Raw genomic sequence first — 19,888 nt, forward strand, 5'->3', positions numbered from 1 at the left:
TGAACTAAAGATGCATCAGCCGACTTACGCCACTGGTGATAGTTGCGGCACTGCGCCCTTTTGTTAACGAGCGTGAGTTCATAACTGAAATTCAGTCGGTTGCTACAAACCTGAAAGGGACTAACAGTCGTAACGATCTCGACGTCCCAGGAGAACGTTTGAGCAATGGAGAACCACACATATGCCGATATCACTGGGGAAAAGTGAACCTGAAGTATCCCCCACGCCGACAGTGTGGATACGCATTTCGTTAATATTCGTTCCGCCGGCTGATTGAAGAATGGAAATCGCTAGAAGACACCGCTTCCAGCAGTCGTACACACACTTACGTTGCTCGACGAACATGAGGAGCAAAAGGAGCTATTTTTTCAGGGATGCTACCTCCTGTAATCACCTCGTAAGTCTGCGCACAAAAAGCCTACACGTGTTGTTCCTACCAGCGGTCTGGTATGCAGACTATGACGGATACATTTCAAGTAAGCATTCCTGCAGCACTCCAGCTCGATTAATTCTGCAAGTGAGCAGTATATCATTTTGACAGCTCCAAAGCAGCGGGAAAGACATGTCGCCGATCGGTAATAGAATCAATTCAGACCGATATTGTCGGAATGAAAACCGTACCGATGAAGTAACCAGTCGGCGCGCCGACAGTCTAGACTCTAGTAGCTGTTTCTCGGTTCATGATACCGGCGGTTGAGATAGTTGAGTCCTTGACTTACGGGACAGTATCAATTCGGAAGCAAGCTCAGGGCCTCAGACATCACATACACATAAGCTGCGGGATAATCGGTGCTGAGCAGAATAGGTCCCGCCTTACTGTAGTGCACGTGGTAATGACGGTTCTTTACCGAGCTAGCGCTGCGATATTGAAGCGCCCAAAATAGGTAATCGGTCGATCGATCGGGCGTTTGTTTGGTTCTAAAGCCTTTGCCAAACATGCTAGAACTGATGAAATTCATTAATCGTTTGCAAGCCAGAAAAACGTTAGGACCAGAGGTCGAGTTCTTCGCTCGCAAATCAAAGCAACGTTATGGCTTCCATTGACAATTATTTGCTGACGGAGCTTGTAGGGTCACCCTGTTTTTCCACCTCTCCCGAGTTGCCCGAGTCGTTTCTTATAATGGTCCGCAGCATCTACCAACCAACACTCGTCAACAACTCGCCTGCGGTCTATACGGCAGTAGCTGCAAACTTTAATGTAAGCATCTTCACAATTGGCCATCCCAAATATATTCCAGAAAGAGGTTCCTCGACCACCTGACTTCTGATGTAGTCCCACTTCCGCCCCCCTTGATTGCCGATCTTTCATCATCCCGGCAAATCACACCATCAGCTTCAATAGCAGCGATCATTTCATCTGCAAGTCCGATCGTGATATTCTCCTCGCGGGCAATCTGACTTGTCGTCATTACACCAGACATGGCGAGATAACCCACTATGCGAGCCGTGAACGAAGCGTGGGTGTAAGGCGGAATATGGAGCACGGATAAGCCTGAATTAAACACTCTGCTGCGGACAGGCGGTGACGTGTATGCCGGGAGGTGAGGGAGTACTTGCAAAAAGGTGGATGGCGGAATTAAAGCTGCGTAAAATGTGTGTTCAGTAGCTCACTTGGGCAGTGTCAAAAGGGTTCCCTTACCTACGCCTCTCGCACGATTCCATCCGCCCCAGACCTCATCTAATCCAACAATCCCTCGATCTCTCATAATTCCGACCGATTTCTGACCGGGAATATCATCCGGAAATCCTTGCAACACCCCTGCCAGTTCCCGCGCCAACTCTTCTATCCATCTCCTTTCGTCCCTGATCATGTCCAGCGTGACGGGGGCATTAGACATCTGTAAGCCAAGCTGCGCAAGTGAAGAACGTATAAATTTGGCTTCTTCGGGCTCCGTAGAGGGAACAAGCGTGGTCGCCGAAAATGGACTTGACAATTGGGTGCCTGGAGTTGATGGGGATGAGGTCGTCGGAAATGGAGAAGCAAGTGTTGATGTCGTAGTTATTGTAGAGGATGCAGTAAGTTTCTCATTCAGCTCCCCCGCGAGGTGAACGAGATCCTTGGCTTTCATCATTAAGCCCTCCAAGTCTTTCAGGGCATCGTTTAGATCCGTTTGTGTAACATAAGCCGAAGCTTCTACGTTACGCATAATTCCATCTTGAGAACCGACCATCAATGTGAGCGCCGGCGGTACCAACAAAAATCAAATTCCCCACCTATTCCAGAAGGACGCATGGCAACGGGTGTCGGTCCGTAATTAGGATTTGTAATGGCAAGGCTAGAAGGCCCGCTTCTCGCATTATGACCAATTCGTTTGCCCTAATTGCCAGGATATGGATATGCAATTAGTTATATTTCTGTTGAAATCATGGCACCATGCTTGCCTCCCAAGCCCGAGATCTAAGTGCACGCCTGAGTACGTTGTAAAATGGTTTGTCACCACCTTTGCGGAAACTTAATTTGATGAGGAGATTCGCGGGATCGATGCTGTCACTTATGGGTGATACTGGTCGAGTGGAGGGGGCAGATTTCGCCCTCACATTCCCGGCATGTTCAATATTGGGAAGCAGCGTTGTGCATATTTCGCAGACACGCAAAGACGGGTGATTAAGGAAGGTACATGCAGGACATGCAATTCCATCAGAATCATCATTCGTTGATGGAGGAGATGGAGGTCCTGGAGAACTTGAAGAAGATAGAGAGGTGTATGGAGACTCGGGAATGGAGGAGAACAATGATTGAATTTGAGATGATGCCTCCGACGCTGTTGACACCGCAGATGCGCTGCGCGGAACGCCACATAGAGCACATATTCGAGCCGCGGCTGGACTCAAACCTGGAGGATTGCGATGGCTGCAAACTTCGCATTCCCAGCTCTCGAATATTTCTGTTCGCTGCCCGGACGTTGTAGCCAAAGGTAAGGCAGTGCTGGCGTCGAGGAAGAGTGAGACCTTCGGCGAAGATTTGAACAAACCGGCATAATAATTCGTCCGTGTCACATGAAGTAGATCCATAGTAAAAGAATATGATGTAGGGTTCTGCGAATGAACGAAAAATAGGCGATGCGTAGAGACGTGAACAGAACCTGTCTGATAGTCGGGAGCTTTCTGCAGACTGTTAATTGGTAACATGAACACGGAAACCAATGCACCAGGTCAAAGCCAGAAAGTACACGCACCCATCATATATACCTACGCCATCCTGGGATGCCAGATGTTCTTCATCGTCATAGAGGAGTGCAGGAACTGGAATGGTACCATCGATTGATGCTGTATACCGTCGAAGCGCCATGAGCAATGCGATTTGAAGAAAGTACGTATCAGAAGACCAAGTAGCGGAAGAATGACTGTTGGCGGGTATGGAGATGAAGGCATATCAGAATAGGAATATAACCACACGGCTTACCTCTCGCACTAAAGGTAGAAGAAATCAGTGCCCTTTATGAATGAGCTCGATGTCCTCTCAATGCAATGCATTCGACTAGTTATTGAACTTGGGTATATGAGGTGTTCCCGATAACTTGAGGCGCCCGCAATGCGCGTAGAATATGCAGCGTCGAGTGCTTAGTACCTGGAATCGGAAGCTGAAGGGTGTTGACGATGCCAATGACAGTGACCGGACATTATTTATGTACACGTATTTATGGAAACCAGCTGTGCCATGGCCAGTTGCCCAAGCTGGACCAACGCCGTGTCGGCCCTTCAAAAACATATAACAAACTGCGGACTCAATTGTCTTTCTTTGCGCGATCATTGTATCATTTCTAACATCCTGCACCATGCTTAGACTTATTCTGCAAACGACGCCCCATTGACATCAATAAGGGAGTGTTGTTGGGGACAGTAACTTCATGTCAAGTGACATGTACATATGAGACATTGGTTCCAAAGCCTCTTCTCTGAGGACTGTTTGAAAAGCTCCCCACTTCCCTCCTTCATTCCCAGTTGATTAATTTCAGCCCACTGGCATCCAGAACCGGTTCCAGGAGAAGCTAAATATTGTCACCTTGCGATGGTATCAGATCTGAATACTGAGTCCTGTTACTCCTGTGTTACAATCTTTTTTTTGCTCACTTTCGCAGGCTATCTTGCTACTTCGCACCAGGGTCCAGCTTGTCCTTGCCCGGCGTCGCACCAGTTACTGCTGCCAATTAGGTCGAGTTCACAGAAATACCAATTTGCATCGATGAACGTTCACATGTTCACATCTCGCTTGTGGTTCGATTCCGTTCTCACTCTTTACAGACTTTTACCACTGTTGTGCCATCTAAAATTGCATCAGCTAGAACTCCGCTGACTATATATGATGGGATCCTCGGAGTAATCTCCCCGCTGCAATCGGTATGTACCAAATTACTTGGTAAAATTGTGGCTCATCAAGCACCCTGATATATGCTGTCATGCACTTTTTTTTTTTTTCGCTTTTCGCCGTTATCATCCACTATCAACCAGTCTCTATTTTTGATGAACAATCTGCGGAATCCTATGTCACGAGATGCCTTGTTCTGTGCGTCCATGAGAAAGCTGTCGTCTCAGGGAGTCGGCAAATAGCGACCTCCACAAGTTGTGACTAGGGTCTCAACCAAGCTCCATGTTTCCTTTAAATACGCAATTTGTTTTCGTACTGGTGCGTATCTTGAGTCATTTCACTAGTACTTTTTCTACTAACGACAAAGAGCCGGATCCACATCATATCGGATAATTACTTTTAAGCCGGACCCTGTGAATAGAACTCACTTCAAGTCTTAACGGCGTATTCACTAGTTCATGGATCTGTGACACATCAGTCGAGTACGGTAACCCCTCTTTAGGCCCTAAAAAGATTTGGTGTTGCACCGCGCTTCTCTTATAGATTGTACCTGGTACTGGCATGGTGTCCCCGGAGACCCACCCCGGGGTTTTCGCAGATCACCCTCGGAATAGTTCCCTCTGTACCGCCTTTAAGATCGGATGATGCGCCGTGAGGCTAATTTACATCACATCCACATGTTGACCATGTCAAGCTTCCGGTTGCGAGTCTTCCGCCTCCAGTGGACATTGGGGTTTATGATGAACGCCTGTGCCCCGGCTCTACATTAACCGTTATCATTTAGGCTATCATCTTGTACCCTCCATTGGCGAACGCCATTATCGTGGGTGCGCACGACTGCGTGTGCTGATCAACCATATCACCATCTCATCAAGCACTATTAACAATCTAGTGGATCAGCACTGGGTGCTCCAAGGCACCGTCGTTTGATCCGTAAGTTCTATAGTTTAGTGCTATAGCAAGCCTGTGCAACGCCGAAGCTAGACGTTGTGTGTCTATTTCCATTGTTCCCATACGGATGGCTGACCTATTTTGCCTCTTGCATCAGAACAAGGTAGCGGTGATGAACATTTCATGATCGATCGGGCGTTGGGACCTTGCGCCGTTCAAACGACCAACGGCTTATTGACAAATCAGATCTATAAACGATGGTCTCGCTCTGATAATAACTGTGCATGTTCGCTCCACCTCAGGAGATTACGCTCCCATAAAACCACTAAGCTGAGAGACGTCATCAGACAAATATGTAATAGCTAGGCCATTGCGGCGGACTTACCAGAAGCCGCATAGCAATGTTGCTCCTACTTCTTCTTCTTTGGCTTTTTCTTCTTGACGCCTCCAGATGCAGGACCTGCGGGTTGTGCAACGAACGGAGACGACGAGCGTGTCTGGTCTGCGTCCTTGGTGGTATCAGGTGCACCTAGGGCATGTACGATTGGTGTAGGGCGTTTATTCTGCATTTTCTGCATTAGCGATAGGTTCAGAGCCTCGAATCGATTGAGGAAGATTGAGGAGTAAGTTTTGAACTTTATGCACTAGAGATGTATGAGATATGATAAGTAAGATGTAGATTCATAATGAAATGAGATCACGACACACTGTCGTATCATCTGTAATCTTCAGGACGAGCTTGCCCTCTGATGATCTCCATTTCACACAATATCGAGCCTGTGGGGACATCATCAGCGTCAGACAGCGATAGATGTTGAAAAGAAAAACTTTGTTGGGAGATTTTGTGTAAAGGTTTTCAGCTGCTTCCTGAAACTCTTGCCAGGAGGCGATGTATACCATCCTCGCATGAGTAACGCGCGTGCTCGTAAGTTGATGAAGTCCATCAGTAAGGCAAGGTTTGGTCACAGGATGTCACGCTGTCACACATCAATGGTCACGAGCAGAGAGGCAATTCTGATTCCTGAATTTTCAACGGTTCGCGTGCCGTATTCGCGTTCTACGTCCGATTCTCGTCCGATTGTGTTCCGAACTCTTGAACGGTTCCCTTTTCCTTCTTGACTTCAGCCTTATCGACCAAAACCAAGTATAATGGCTACGGATCAGCGGAAACGTGAGTTAGGCAACTTGCACCATACTAGGCGCCGTACTTGAGACCTTGCTGACAGAATAAACTATAGCACTCCCTTTCGTTGCGAATTTCGCCGCCGGTGCAATTGCTGGTGTCTCCGAGATTTTGACATTTTACCCTCTAGGTGAGTCGTATTCATCTCATAAGACGCCCGCTCACTCATAATTTAGATGTCGTAAGTATACCTGTGCATATGACGCTTGGGCCGATGACGGACCGTGACTCAGGTGAAAACTCGTATGCAGCTTGAGACCGGAAAGGCCAAGCATGGCATGGTTGGCACTCTATCATCTATAGTGCGGGAAGAAGGGTAAAGTCGTGACATCACGATGCTCACGCGACCACGCTGCTGATATCCTCGTCAGTTTCGGCCGACTTTACCGAGGTCAAGAATACGCTTACAGTTCTCGTTACGGAGCCTTGAACTTTGTTTACAGGTTTGGTCCCACCTCTTCTTCTCGAGGCGCCAAAGCGCGCGGTTAAGTTGTGAGTTAGGTTCTCGCAGGTATTCCGATGTATTGTCTCATTGCCTTGCAGTGCTTCCAACGACTTCTGGGGGAAGACTTACATGGGCCTCTCTGGAGAGTCTAAGATGACACAAGAACTCTCTATTTTAACAGGGTGTAGTGCTGGTGCAACAGAGAGTTTTGTTGTTGTCCCATTTGAGCTTGTCAAGATTAAGTGCGATCATCGTTATCATACGTTCTATTTTTACTTCTAACCGATGTCAATAGGCTGCAAGATAAAAGTAGTACATTCGCTGGTCCCATTGATGTAGTCAAGCAGGTTATCAAGAAGGAAGGTCCTCTTGGTCTCTATGCCGGCATGGAGGCAACTTTCTGGAGGTGAATGGATTCACAATCTAGCGTCCTGATTATTGATCCAAGAGACTAGGCACTTCTGGTGGAATGGTGGATATTTTGGATGTATTCATCAAGTCCGTGGTATGCTGCCACCAGCTGAGGTAAGTCTTCAGCAATGTCTCGTAGTATTTTTCTCATCGCCTAGTTTAGACGCAGCAAGGGCAGCTGTTCAATAATTTTGTTTCTGGCAGTGTGGGTGGCTTCGTCGGAACTGCCGTGAATACCCCGTGAGTTGCAATTCGGCAAATTTAGTGAATGTGACTGATGTGCCTGTCAGCTTTGATGTATGCTCTTCATTGTAGTACCCCAGTTTGGCCAATGACACCGCTACATGTAAATTTAGGTCGTGAAATCTCGCATCCAAGGTGCTGCTAAAGTCCCCGGAGTTGCCCCAAAGTATAATTGGACATATCCTGCGTACGTTTCTTCCTACGCTATCGAGGGAGATACTAAACAAAGTAACAGACTAATGACCATTATGCGTGAGGAGGGTCCTGCAGCTCTTTACAAGGGCTTCTTGCCAAAGGTCCTCCGGTTAGCGCCTGGAGGTGGTGTTTTACTTCTAGTGGTGGAGTTTACGCTTGGAGTATTCCGGCAGGGTGAGTCTCTACTCATCCACTTTCTTTGCCATCATTAACTCTGTTTCAAGCCCTTGGTCCACCTTACATATAGAATTTGAAATTAGCGCTTAGACGCGGAAAGGCTGAAACAGCAACGTAGCTAATAATCAAACCCCACCGGATCACTTCTTCTCTAAGAAGCTGTAGCACCGATCGGAACAAATCTTGATGTGAAAACGGATGATTCTGATTCTGAGGTAGTTGATGATCAACGGGCCAAATAGCCCATATGGCATAACGATTGTAGTCGCCATGATTCATTGTCTCAACCGCATAATGTTCGCACCACTGCAGGCTCCATCCAGACAGCATCAATGGTCACTAGCAAGCACAATAAGCAAACGAAATTGACAAAACGGTTGCTGTTTTTCCCTCCGCTGCCAGTACAGTGTCGAAAGTCACCAATTACTTCCAAATGGAACGGTGTCTCTGAGTGGAAGCCTTCTAACGAGACTCATCCTGGCCCATCCCGGCAACGGGGAGGGCGCAGCTCAGGTGCGGTCGTATACATGTGGCCAAGGCCATTTAAATTTGGCAGACCAAGATAACAACGAGCCGTGCTAACAAAAGTCTGGAAGGATGAGTTAGTAACAAAAGATGAGTGACAACATCTAGACCTCATGATGGTTGCTGGACGGATCGTGAGCCTGCGAACGTTGACGGACGTGAAAAGGGCCTTTGTATGCGCCCATGTGGAGATCCTCATTCTCGTGCTTCTCGACGAGAATGGGACAGATCCGTGCGCGTACACTCAAGTATCTCTTCCGCTTCGAAGATTCGCATTTTTATTTTGCTCTCTTCCTCTTCGCATTCCCCTTCTGTGCGACGCTTTACGCTTTAGACTACCAACCAAATCCTCCAACTCTTTATTCGAGTACACGAAGATTTGTTTTATGTCTTCTTCAGAATTTCGATTTCACCATTTAGCTAAACGTCTGACTTTGCTACACGACCAAAAGTCTCCACTCTCTAACTTCGTACCCCCAAAGATGGACCACATCCTCTCTTCTACGCGTTCAATCTTTTCTTTCGCTCCACCTTTACGCTGTCATACAAAGGCTGTTGATCTGCATATGACAATTTAAGCCTTGTCATGAGATTTTGGATATCACAATATTCATACGCTCTGGACAAGGCTTGAATTGAACCCCACTGCTCTAACCATGCATACAAGCATACGCATGCCCAGATACTTCGAGGTCAGGGCAACGAGGAGGACCAGGCTTAGGCGACTAGCAGATGTCGGACTTCAAAGATCTTGATAAATAAAACCAAATACAATGAATGTCCGCGGAGTTTTGTGTTGCGCGGATGTCTCAGACTCGTTGCAACTGGAATTACATGACGCACTCATGAGACCCGCATTTTAAATAGGGGATCATGGTATAAAAAGGCTAACGCCACAGGGGCTACGCCACCGGATCAATCCGAGTATCAAAATGTCGACTTCAAATCGGACTTCACATCCTTTCATCCCCGCTACTCCGGGCGATCGACGTTCTCCTTGTCCAGCACTCAATGCACTAGCAAATCATGGGTACTTGTATGTTTTTCTTCGTCTCTTCCAGCTGTTCCAAACTTAAAATTCTCCATTACCAGGCCCCGCAATGGACAGAACATTGGACTCTGGCATCTGATACACGCAGGTCCAAGAAGTGTACAACCTGTCCTTTATATTGGCAGCCTTACTCGCCTTGGCAGGAATCCTGCTTTGTGGTCACGCCTTTCGTTTGGACCTTGACGCACTGGCTATCCACAACAAAATTGAACACGACGCATCCCTCGTTCATGCAGACTGCATCGGGTCAGCAGCGTGCACCTACTGAGGTCGACCCAAATCTTCTCAAGTCATTTTTAAGCCATGCAGATCCTCAAAGAGGCATGAGTCTGTATGACCTCGCGCAAGTGCGCATATCTCGCGAGGCCCAGCTGGCTCATCCACTCGACCTCATCCATTCCAAGATCGGGGCTGCTGAGGCAGCCTTGTGTTGGTTGCTTCTTAAGCAAGATACTGGTCGCATCCCTTCAAGCGTACTTTCACAGTGGTACGGGGAAGAACGTCTGCCCGACAATTGGGCACGACCACGTCATGTTATAGGGCTGCTCGATGCACGCGCAAAGGCGATGGAAGTGGCAAACATCATGAACAGTCACAGAAAGTTTACTTGCCCCGTCTTCCAGCCTCAATGCCTTCGTATTAGGCTTAAGGACAACACTTAAGTGCAATTCATAATGCTTGTAATATATTTACTACTATTGTAACCGCCTTCCATCGTGGATCTTGAGAGTGAAAAGTGTATTATCAGTCACTAGTCAAGTGTTGCAATGCACCAATAGCCTTCCTGTTTCTACCAAATCGCTTGTGGACTTGTTCGCCTCCATTATAAGGTACGACTGCCTTCCTTCTTTCCTCGTTTATCTATGGTCATGAACCTAAACCATCTCATCCTTTATCTTTCTCACTACAGAATAAATCCTACTAGACGATTGCTCTCCGAGTCCACGCGGGCAGTCACTGAGGAGCATTCATATGGATCCCCGAAAGCACGTAGGTATGTCCACCTCTAAGCACTGTCATCCGCACACTGGTAACACCAACCACACCGTCCTCTGCCATTGGCCCCATCAAAAGTAAAGTTCGCCCGCCCTTATCAAGCTAGTAGCCTAGCATCCAAGTCCAAGTGATCTTTAGCCCAAGTTGTAAAGTCGCCATGACGGCGGTGCATTAGTTGAAGTAAATTGCATGTGAAAGTGATCATGATGAAAGCTCGTTTATTGTTCTCGCGCGCGCGCAGGCATTGGTTTACGGAGATACGCACTGTACAATATGATATATGATACACCGACAAAATGGACTCCACAACATAAACGAAATCAACAGTCGTTCATATCCTCGACATTGAGAGCAGGTTTCTCTTTCTCCTTTTTCAGAGGGACCTTCTTTGCGACAATGCCTTTATAGGCCATTTGAAAGTCGAATTGCATGTCTTTCATATTGCCTGGAACCCCCTGCATGAATTCATCGACCTCTAGAACACCAGATTTCAGTGCGTCAATGCCATGGTCACGATGAGCGGGTGAGGAAGGTTCTAGTTGTCTGCGTAATCTCAATCCCTTCCTGAGGAGCGCTCTGTGAACAGGACGGTGTTAGTTATTGTATGTCACTGAGTAAGGGAGGACGGACGCTAGCTCGCTTCTCTGCTTGCCCAACTCCTCAAGCTTTTCATGAGACTCCTTGTTGAAAAGGCCTTTCGTCTTCGCTTTGGCAGCGCGAGTCAGAGCAATGCCTCGTTCCAAGCACACCAGAAGGTGAGGCAACGGTCCAAGGAAAAGGAAGCCGTAATAACCCCGAAGCCATTCAGGGGATTGCGTCTCCTTCAGGCATGTCATGAACATCGCATCAATTTCGGCGTTGACTGCACGACTCGAGCGGTGTCTGGCGTAACAACGATATGCGTTCTGAATTTTGCGAGCCGCCTCTTCCTCCTCCACCGATGGTCCGTTAGTGCGTAGCGACTCATCAAGATCAGGTGCAAGCAACGTCACCGCCTCATCCAAAGTCTCCGACGCATCACGGGTCTCGGTATCAGCATTCGCCGTGACATCCTCTTCCCCTTCTTCTTCTCCTTCGAAATCTTGGGGTTGTGGTTCCGTTATCTCTTGCTCATCACGCTGCATAACCTCTGGTCGGTCCTTGCAATGTCCTACGCCAGGTACGAAGGCAGGGGCCTCTACTCTCAGGGTAGACTGTGCGATCACTGCGTACGATGAAAGGAGATGGGGGATCTCCATTGTCTTCTCGTATACGAGCCTTCGGCCTATACTAGTATAGACTCGGGTACGCTGGTTCATCATTCTGTGGACGAGATGCACCAGGTTTCCCACTCCTGTATTATCGTCGAAAGCCAGCAGAGCTCGCAGGTAAGCGTCTGAGAGTGGCACCCGTCCTGGCAAGGGTGTCATGTACCTGACCACGTCATCCACCAGTTTCCGATAGTTCGCTGAACGCCAATTCGAAGGCGGGTTGTTTTTGTGCAGAGAAAGAATGATACTGTATATTTTGACTCTGATGAAGGGTTTCCTGATGTTATGAGCAACTAATGAATACAACTCAGCAGCGAATGGGTTTTTGAAAAGAGACAATAAACGTACTAAGGCAGAGAACCCTGCAGCTGTAATACATATGATCAATGAGTACATCGCTGACGAACAGATGCTAAACCGGACTCACATCCGGGAAATGAAAATATTGCGGAGAATGGGTGTAAATCTCGTATGGTTCAGCCAAAGGAAATCTGCCTATTTGTAGTCTCGGATCTTCGAAAAGATTGAGAGACTCACCCATGCCGGCTTCTACGCGCAATGCTTCCACTACCCTCGCTATCCCATCCAGAAGCTTGTCCATCAACGGCAGCTTAGTTTCTTTCTCCGTAGTGAATTTGTGGGGAAACAGTAGCCAGCTACATGGAAGGACGGTGTCATGAAGGGGAAACCTGTTATAGTCGGGGTCCATTCGGTACTTGATTACAAAAGCGCCGCAGACGTCCTCGATACAGTCGCACAACACGGAGAGGTTGACACATACACGATTGTCGAGAACATGCCTGAATTGCACTCAGTTCATTGCACGTAGAGACAATAAGAACGCTTACAAAAGATACAGAATCCCCGATGAGATGCTGCTGCGGGTCGCTCCTTGGTAAGAACTAAGCAGGTCCTGAACCATATAGCGATTGTCCCCCTTGCGAAAGAGTTCCAACGGTCCGGAGATCGTACACTTTGCTTGACGGATGTAGACAGGTGCGTCATTCCTGTCAAAAGCAAAACTTAGACTGGTTATTCTCATCAATGCCGTCAAAAATTCAGCCTGGGTATGGAATGGGTCGAGCGAGTAGAAGGATTCGCGGATCCAGAGCTTCACCACCTTCATGCTATCTGGACGAAGAGGCATCATGTTCATATCAAGTTCCGCGGGGGAACCTTGAATGAAGAAGGGTGGATTGATAGCCTCGTAAAGATGCTTGAGCCAATTCCGCATGCTGATAAAGTGATCAGTATGAGTACTCGATCATAAGCTACCTCCAGGCGTACCTTTTGCGTCGCTCAATGTATGGGTGAGCGGAATACATGAATTGCAAGATCAGGATCTGCCAGATGTGGATGGCAACACGGTTGTTGTAATACTGGTGATCCAATTTCGATACTGTGACATGCTCTTGGGGACAGTTATCTCTTCGACATACTCCGGATATCAAGAATTGCAGGCATTGCGAGAAAACGGGAGATTTGCAGCACATATCATCGATCTCCAATATTTTCTCTTTCAAGATGGTTCGAATGGATTGTTGCAGCAGCTGGGTGACGACTCTACGAGAAGCTGTGTACCCGGACGAGTGTTCCGATACCCAAGTGATCCCCTGGCGGATTTCCATTAAGTTGTTGTGGAGGAACGTTCCATCTGGTATGAGAAACTGGTCACCGGACAACCGCACGATGGAGAATAGTCTCTGAATACCCCTATGCTCCATGGGGTCAGGGAAGGTCAAAATAAGATAGAGCAGCCGCGCATAGGCGTGAAATTGTTGAAGAAACCGTTGCATTTCATCGACCGTGAAAGCTCGAATATCTGTGGTTCGAGAGAATATATGGTCCAGGCAAAGGAGAGCTGCTGGCTTGTTATCCTGTTTATAGAAGTTAAGCGCAAGATTTCTCAACGGCTCATGATTTCCGCGCAAGATGTTCTGAAACATCGACATCTGGATGTCGATCAGTTTTATTCAGCTGGTCACTTTGAGACTGTTGACACGTACTAGATCACGCGTGGCCGGCGTTAGTATGCTCGTCTCCAGCTCATCAGCAAGAGCAATGAAATGTTGCATTGGCTCATCAGCAACGGATTTTGCAGTGGTTCTAAAGGAGCATTTGCGCCAAAAGTATTCCAATATAGTATCGGCCGCACGGCTAGTAGAATCGTCCTTGCTGTCGTCCTTGATGAATGCCCGAACAGCTTCCAAGGGCCTGTTCTCTGACAAATGAAGCTCTGCGGCCTCATAGTACCTCGAGTGAGATTCAAGCAGCGAGGCACGAGCGTAATCGAGATCATAGTCCTCCAGAAATTCGAGTTGCTCTTCAAATGTTGGGAAGAGGGGCAAGGGAGCCCTGCGCAATTGCTATTAAATAAAGATATTGTGGAGAGTGGAAGATTTACCGAGTGTTCCTGCTGCAGTAATACAGCCTGCACACAGTCCATAACTCCGCCTTGGTCTCTTCAGGTATATCCGTGCCATGGTCATTGAGGACATGGAGGGTCTTGTTAAACCGTCCAGCCTTGCGAAATCTCTTCGCTGCTTGCTCAAACTCTTGAGCATTGAGATAGGCCTTAGCAGCTTTAAGATCATCTCCTGCTCGAACGTAGCAATCTGCCGAGTTACGATAGTATTGGAGCTTCTGATTTTCTGGCGCGGTCGCCGCGCAATCAGTAAAGGAATCGGCAGCCACGTTAAAAGCCTTTTTTTGGTCGACGCTGGAACGTGCGACTTCTCGCAGTTGATGTGCTTCACAAACCTTCACTTCATGACGAAGATTAGCACGTTTGAAGCAGTAGATAGCCTGCGAGTAGTGCTTGTCCAAGAATAGCGAGTGCCCGAAGGATGCCCATTCTTCCGGAGTCGATGAGACGGCTAGATGAGGGACATCGGTGCCGGGGGTACAATTATCGATCTGGTTACGAGACGTCCAGAATACCTGAAGGAAGATAGTTATCAGATCGAGTTACGCCAACATGCTGCTCTCAACGTACACGCATCGGCTCTGATTTGTCAGATCTGTCAACGATCCATATGTTCTTCCTTGCTCGAGTGATTCCCACATACAGAAGTTTGAGCTAATAAAGTAAGCCAAAGTTTATTTCAAGGATCGGTGTGCCCACCTCGCTACAAACCCCAGCGTATCGCGCCTCGTCTCGTTCAAAGTTCGGTGCATATCCTTGACCGTCTACCCCATTGAGAACTATGCTCCATCGTGATAAATCTACAGCAGAATCCTCGAAAAAGTTGTACAACAGCACCTGACCGAAGTCAGACACCCATCAGATAGTAAACTTGACTTTCTCACGTCATTGAATTCTAGGCCTTTGCTCTCATAAAGCGTCCTGCATATATATGTCAACATGAAAACACAGAGCAAAGGTGGTAGTCTCAATACGACTCACATAATTAGTGCAATTTCACCAACTTGGTCTTGTAACTTCTGACGTGCAGCATCGTCACGCACGAGAATGCCTAGATACCTTGTCAGTGTGTGAACGAAACCTCCAACCAATTATTTTACATTGCTGGGCTCCGAACTCAATATGGCTACCGCTGGAAGAATTCTCAGGAGGAAAAGAGGGGTATAGTCCAGGTTTGCTTACCTCTCCCCGAACAAGAACTGTTCATAACGAACAGTGTCTTTATCCCAACCAGTTAAAAATACAGGCTTTAGCCCGTCAACCACCCCCCTTTCTGGCTGAAGGTTATCGATTGTGTTGGGCCAAAATTTTGTGATGAGTTCGATCACAGAACTTGCGCAGTTGACGATTCCACCGTGCGATCTGTAGTTGATCGCCAATTGAAACATCGCAGGCTGACGAAGACATGCTCCAACGGAATTGACCGAAATATTTTGCTGCTGCTCCAAGGTATCAATTCAGGCCCGAGCTAAGTCGTTGTCTGCTGACCTCAACACGGTAGAGAAACGCTTTCAGATCATCAAACCTGAAGGAACTCCCTGCAGAGATTGTCTGTGCGGTGTCCCCAGCCCAGAACAATCCGTCTGGATTCTTGCATAATTGCCTCAGAACTATAACAGAAAGCTTTCAAAGAATTATGTCAACAAAGGATGGAGTAGCCACTTACGGAGTGCGTCGATCAGAAGGTTGTCTTGTGCTTCGTCAACATACCTAGTGCAGGTGGTGAGGGGCAAGATGCATTGGTGGTGATAACACATACAGATAATCGATCTGTTGGACAGGTAACTTCTTGCTGCGGAAGGCCTTGAGTATTGCATGCGTGCTGTTTGGGAATATATCGTGACATTACTTGGATAAGAAGGGGAGTAGGTCGTACCGGTCTGCAACGTCATGATGACGTCGCTGCCTCTTCATTTTCGTATAAAATTCGAACATGTCGTACAGAATTCCCCTCTTATTCGCAAAATTTGGGTTAGAACGATGAGGAAGAAGGAGGTAGGTTGGGCGATCGAGAATTCCTTCAGGACAGGTCAGTGCGTGTTCGGAGCCTTTGATGATCCCTGTATGTGTATTCAGAAACTGTCAGTGTCAATGTAATACAAATAGCACTCACCCATGAATTCGCTAAAAACCAACCACGGATCTGACGGGGTAGTGTCAGTACTCTATTGTCATCATAAGAGAAAAGGACACTACTAAGATTCTTGCTGAGATTCTGTGGAAAATGAGGCCAGTATTGATTTGCGAATACGTTATAGGTGACGAAGCAGTCATGCGCATCGGCATTGTCAACATTGAAGAAAGCTCCTGCGCTATCTTTCTTGTCCAAGATATCTGCCGCGATCATTTTCGCCAGCTACATAAACGATTAGCTCGGGAACTGTCCAGACGACGGATTGGGACGCACTCGATCGAAAGTTAGAAAAAGAGGAAAGTGCTTATCCTTAAGTCCGCTGTATCTCATCGGTATATTCATCTGTGATTCGGGCAGGTCGTCGGGATCAACAAGGCCCTCCTGGACACTTCGTGCCTTCATTTTTGCAAGTTCCTCCAGGGTATAGCCTGCCAATGCCAGAGATTCGAGAAGCTTCGTAAAATACTCTTCCACTTTCTTAGCGAGTACTCTGGATTTGGTGACGAAGATTTGGCGTGGCTTCGGCATGTCGGCGGCACTCATCTCCCAAGCTCGCTGAATACCGAGGATCTTGAACAGCATCGTCGTGGTTTTTCTAGTTGAGTGTGATAAATAAGCTATTTATATTAGGGGCAGGACACTTACCCCGTGCCGCTGCGACCCAAGACATAACATGACGTGGTACACTCGACAATCTCTTGTTCTTGAGGTCTGAACAAACATTGATCAGTAAACGCGTCACATTGGAGTAGAACTTACTTGAGTATAAAGACGTGTTGTACGTCTTGGTTTGCGATAAGACCTTTTGGAAAGATAAGAGGAGGTGGCGAGCCAACTACATGATCACTCACTATGCAGGAACGCCTAAAACAAGAGGTTACCGAGTCAATATTTGCGTGCCTATGAATCGTATTTATAAGCTTACTTGCGAGAATGTGACATATTTCTCCAAACTAGAAAATCGTTAGATGGAAACCACTTTAAGCAAGGATGGCGAAAATTCATACACAAGTAAAGAGTGAAGCTATACCATGGATCAATGACTGTACAAATGACAACTGAAAGTACTCAACTCGGTCCATGTCCTTATTACTAAGATTAAGTGGGCTTCCTGAGCATTCTGGCTCGGGTTCAGCTGATGGGAATGATGCAGGCAGCAGAATCACGCTGTCTTTAGAAAGGACAGGTCTATTCCGAAAGATACACCTGTGCAAGCAATGATTCACTGAAAGGCATCAAGAGCCAAAAAAGGTCCTCACCTTCTACGATATTCTCTGCCCTTGCTTGCGAGATGGCTACCCAAGGCATCCCATATATTGTCAAGTTGTGCATGCGTATAAATGCCGTATACCTTGATTACTGGAGTTCATATGAGTGCTAATGACGGACGGATGTAATTGCTCTTGACAGTTCACCTTGTCTTTCGGACTGTCAAGACTCCAGTCTCAATATCATGCTCGATGTTGATGTAAGAACGACGTACCTTTCCATCCTGGTCAGGGACACAATCAATCTGGTACTGTGAGAAAAGATCAGTCGTCTCCCTGCTCTAATCGATGTATGTGAAATTACACTTACAACTAATCGTAGGTCCTTTGTCATCTTGGCATCGTAGATGGGTATGCCTGCATCTGGTCCGTTAAGTCGCTTGTGATTATCATCTGAGAAATAACCATTCGATAGTTGTCTGTGATAACGATGAGATCATTACAGTAAATTTCATCAGAAAACAGACTTGATCTTCCCGACGATGATCTTGAATATCTTCTTTTCTGATTTACGTAATTCACGCAAATTTTTGTAGGCTTCCGTAGACATGAGGATTCGCCACTCTCCGAACCCGTCCGCGTTCTCAAAGTAAAGCGCAGCCTTCATAGGTTGCACCATTTGGTACGCTTTGGGTCGGGTTGTTGGGCTCTCGACATCCTCGGTTGACGAAACTTCAGGCGCAACATTTATGGCAGACTCGCCCACGTTTGGGAGGAGTAAGGCTTGAATGTCGCCTGCCAATTCCGTCCTCCGCAGAAGCGAGAGATAGAACTTATGGAGAGTTGTCAGGGGAAACGTCAAAAAGCAGAGAATATACTCACCGAGAGAGTATTTTTCAGCTTCGTAAGAATGTGAGTAGACAATGATGCGGCAGCCTCGCTCGTGAGAGGCACAACCACATCAAGCCTCAGGAAGAGAGATGCATCGATAGACGTATGAGCTTTCGGGCGATTACGCTTGTACATTTTCTGAGGGACTTTCTTCTTGACGAATCCATCATCAGATTGGTTGAAGAGATCGATCTCGTCTTCAAACGACCCTGCACCAGAAAATTCCATAGTGTTCAACGCGCAGAGTACGGGTAAAGCGTCCTCGATGAAGCCTCTGTGGCGGCTGATGTCCCTAGAGACATCCATCGCTAGAGGCTCAGCTGGAAAGTTTGAAAAGTACATAGATAGATTGTCTAGCATCGTTCTCGCAACGGATGTTGGATATTCTTGAGATATTCTTGGAAAGTCTGTCATGATCCGCGAGATCATTGCCTCACGGCGATCCCAAACTGTTACAGAGTCAGAGCTGATGACGCTCGAAGGAAGTTCGTGAGATACCAGAAATAATATATGCAAAAACATGGGGTGATGACGACATATGTTTGACCGTAGCTTGTAATGCGGTTGCTCCTGAACTTGAAATTGTGTCTAGGTGGCGCAAGGCGGTTCTGAGGCCTGCCTCGTTGACTATTCGATCTTTGGAGAGTAAGTCCAACATGGTCTGTTGAACAAGAGAAGCTTGTGATGATGAAGTGGTTATATGAAAGGCTGGGGAACTTAGACTTGAGCTATGTCAATGGTACAAAGAGCTTGGAGGAAGTCCGAGTGCGAGTCTGCAACGAGGTTGTCCTTATATCGTCGAGCCGGCGCTCTGTCTGAATTTCCAAACAGGTTGAGGCGCAAATAGTACACCCAAAATCGACACCTGCAGGCAACCTGAAGTCGTACATAGCGGTAAACTTGGATCCTCAAATGATCCTAGATTGTGACAAGAATACGACCCTTACGTAGGTGTGGAACAGTGTAAGATGTGCATTCCGGGATAAATCGGCTCTCTATCGTTATGTAACAGGTCACCTTACACTCATCTGAGTCAAAAATGGTGTGTCTAGACCAATCTTTCTTGGAAATAAGGCTGCAAGTATCAAGCTGGACCTACAGAGCGTGTTGTAATAGAAGCAGACGAGCGCAATATGATCAAATATTGTTCGGAAATCTCCTACATACATTTTATATCATACGCATCCGTTCATTCACCTTCGAATAACTACAATGAATAACAATAACAGATATCTGCGCGTACACTGTTGTCCTTCTCTTCCAAATACCGTTCGAATGTCTTGCCAGTCACCGACATGCACTGTGGGAAGTAAATACCCTGAAAATAAACGTGAGAAACCCTGAGTGACATATTCCAGTGACGTAGATACTGAAAAAAGAACCCATTATTTTCAGTGTTGACGTGAGAGTCACGTCTGTCAGTACTTGTGACACTGACTAATTTTCAGCGTTCACTTTGTCAGTGCCGCAAGTACTGAATATTTTTCAGCGTTCACTTCGTCAGTGCCGCAAGTACTGAATATTTTTGAACAGCAACTCAGTCTGCGAATCAGCGTC

At 47.1% G+C, this 19,888-nt stretch overlaps 6 protein-coding genes across 6 annotated transcripts; 2 read left to right on the plus strand and 4 right to left on the minus strand.

Annotated features, from left to right (window-relative positions):
• Positions 1-943: 943 nt before the first annotated feature.
• On the minus strand, positions 944-3,626 carry F5147DRAFT_683688 (EAP30/Vps36 family-domain-containing protein). Its single transcript, XM_041436560.1, has 6 exons — positions 3,404-3,626; positions 3,177-3,344; positions 2,383-3,112; positions 2,215-2,317; positions 1,640-2,155; positions 944-1,582 (listed from the first exon to the last, which is right to left on the minus strand). The coding sequence occupies exons 2-6, from the start codon at positions 3,287-3,289 to the stop codon at positions 1,209-1,211; spliced, it is 1,836 nt and encodes a 611-aa protein (XP_041295408.1). The 5' UTR covers positions 3,290-3,344; positions 3,404-3,626; the 3' UTR covers positions 944-1,208.
• A 1,975-nt stretch (positions 3,627-5,601) lies between these two features.
• On the minus strand, positions 5,602-6,189 carry F5147DRAFT_73129 (signal recognition particle SRP9 SRP14 subunit). The gene is made up of 3 exons (XM_041439397.1): positions 6,026-6,189; positions 5,906-5,974; positions 5,602-5,841 (listed from the first exon to the last, which is right to left on the minus strand). Exons 1-3 carry the CDS (start codon positions 6,095-6,097, stop codon positions 5,608-5,610), a joined length of 375 nt encoding a protein of 124 aa, XP_041295409.1. The 5' UTR covers positions 6,098-6,189; the 3' UTR covers positions 5,602-5,607.
• A 41-nt stretch (positions 6,190-6,230) lies between these two features.
• F5147DRAFT_683695 (mitochondrial carrier) lies at positions 6,231-8,212 on the plus strand. Its single transcript, XM_041436561.1, has 14 exons — positions 6,231-6,368; positions 6,436-6,510; positions 6,557-6,561; positions 6,614-6,696; positions 6,791-6,795; positions 6,824-6,872; positions 6,924-7,067; positions 7,121-7,231; positions 7,281-7,350; positions 7,400-7,476; positions 7,527-7,533; positions 7,593-7,666; positions 7,715-7,848; positions 7,899-8,212. The coding sequence occupies exons 1-14, from the start codon at positions 6,347-6,349 to the stop codon at positions 7,919-7,921; spliced, it is 879 nt and encodes a 292-aa protein (XP_041295410.1). The 5' UTR covers positions 6,231-6,346; the 3' UTR covers positions 7,922-8,212.
• Positions 8,213-9,205: 993 nt separating this feature from the next.
• F5147DRAFT_683700 (Chloroperoxidase) lies at positions 9,206-10,213 on the plus strand. Its single transcript, XM_041436562.1, has 4 exons — positions 9,206-9,412; positions 9,469-9,515; positions 9,553-9,653; positions 9,679-10,213. The coding sequence occupies exons 1-4, from the start codon at positions 9,309-9,311 to the stop codon at positions 10,087-10,089; spliced, it is 663 nt and encodes a 220-aa protein (XP_041295411.1). The 5' UTR covers positions 9,206-9,308; the 3' UTR covers positions 10,090-10,213.
• Positions 10,214-10,634: 421 nt separating this feature from the next.
• On the minus strand, positions 10,635-18,192 carry F5147DRAFT_608973 (uncharacterized protein). Its single transcript, XM_041432397.1, has 29 exons — positions 17,968-18,192; positions 17,811-17,919; positions 17,709-17,751; positions 17,492-17,591; positions 17,263-17,438; positions 16,992-17,034; positions 16,878-16,943; positions 16,506-16,827; positions 16,295-16,454; positions 16,212-16,241; positions 15,975-16,158; positions 15,858-15,920; positions 15,765-15,808; positions 15,587-15,708; positions 15,281-15,540; positions 15,199-15,230; positions 15,080-15,149; positions 14,983-15,019; positions 14,798-14,935; positions 14,669-14,752; positions 14,078-14,613; positions 13,680-14,028; positions 12,961-13,625; positions 12,522-12,908; positions 12,211-12,473; positions 12,101-12,164; positions 12,022-12,041; positions 11,054-11,966; positions 10,635-10,999 (listed from the first exon to the last, which is right to left on the minus strand). The coding sequence occupies exons 1-29, from the start codon at positions 18,117-18,119 to the stop codon at positions 10,744-10,746; spliced, it is 5,688 nt and encodes a 1,895-aa protein (XP_041295412.1). The 5' UTR covers positions 18,120-18,192; the 3' UTR covers positions 10,635-10,743.
• Positions 18,165-19,312, minus strand: F5147DRAFT_683711 (uncharacterized protein). Its single transcript, XM_041436563.1, has 2 exons — positions 18,830-19,312; positions 18,165-18,780 (listed from the first exon to the last, which is right to left on the minus strand). Exons 1-2 carry the CDS (start codon positions 18,987-18,989, stop codon positions 18,299-18,301), a joined length of 642 nt encoding a protein of 213 aa, XP_041295413.1. The 5' UTR covers positions 18,990-19,312; the 3' UTR covers positions 18,165-18,298.
• Between the last annotated feature and the right edge of the window lie 576 nt (positions 19,313-19,888).

The sequence above is a fragment of the Suillus discolor genome (assembly GCF_016758755.1).
Source record: "Suillus discolor strain FC423 chromosome Unknown F5147scaffold_14, whole genome shotgun sequence".
In the NCBI taxonomy this organism is placed as follows: domain Eukaryota; kingdom Fungi; phylum Basidiomycota; class Agaricomycetes; order Boletales; family Suillaceae; genus Suillus; species Suillus discolor.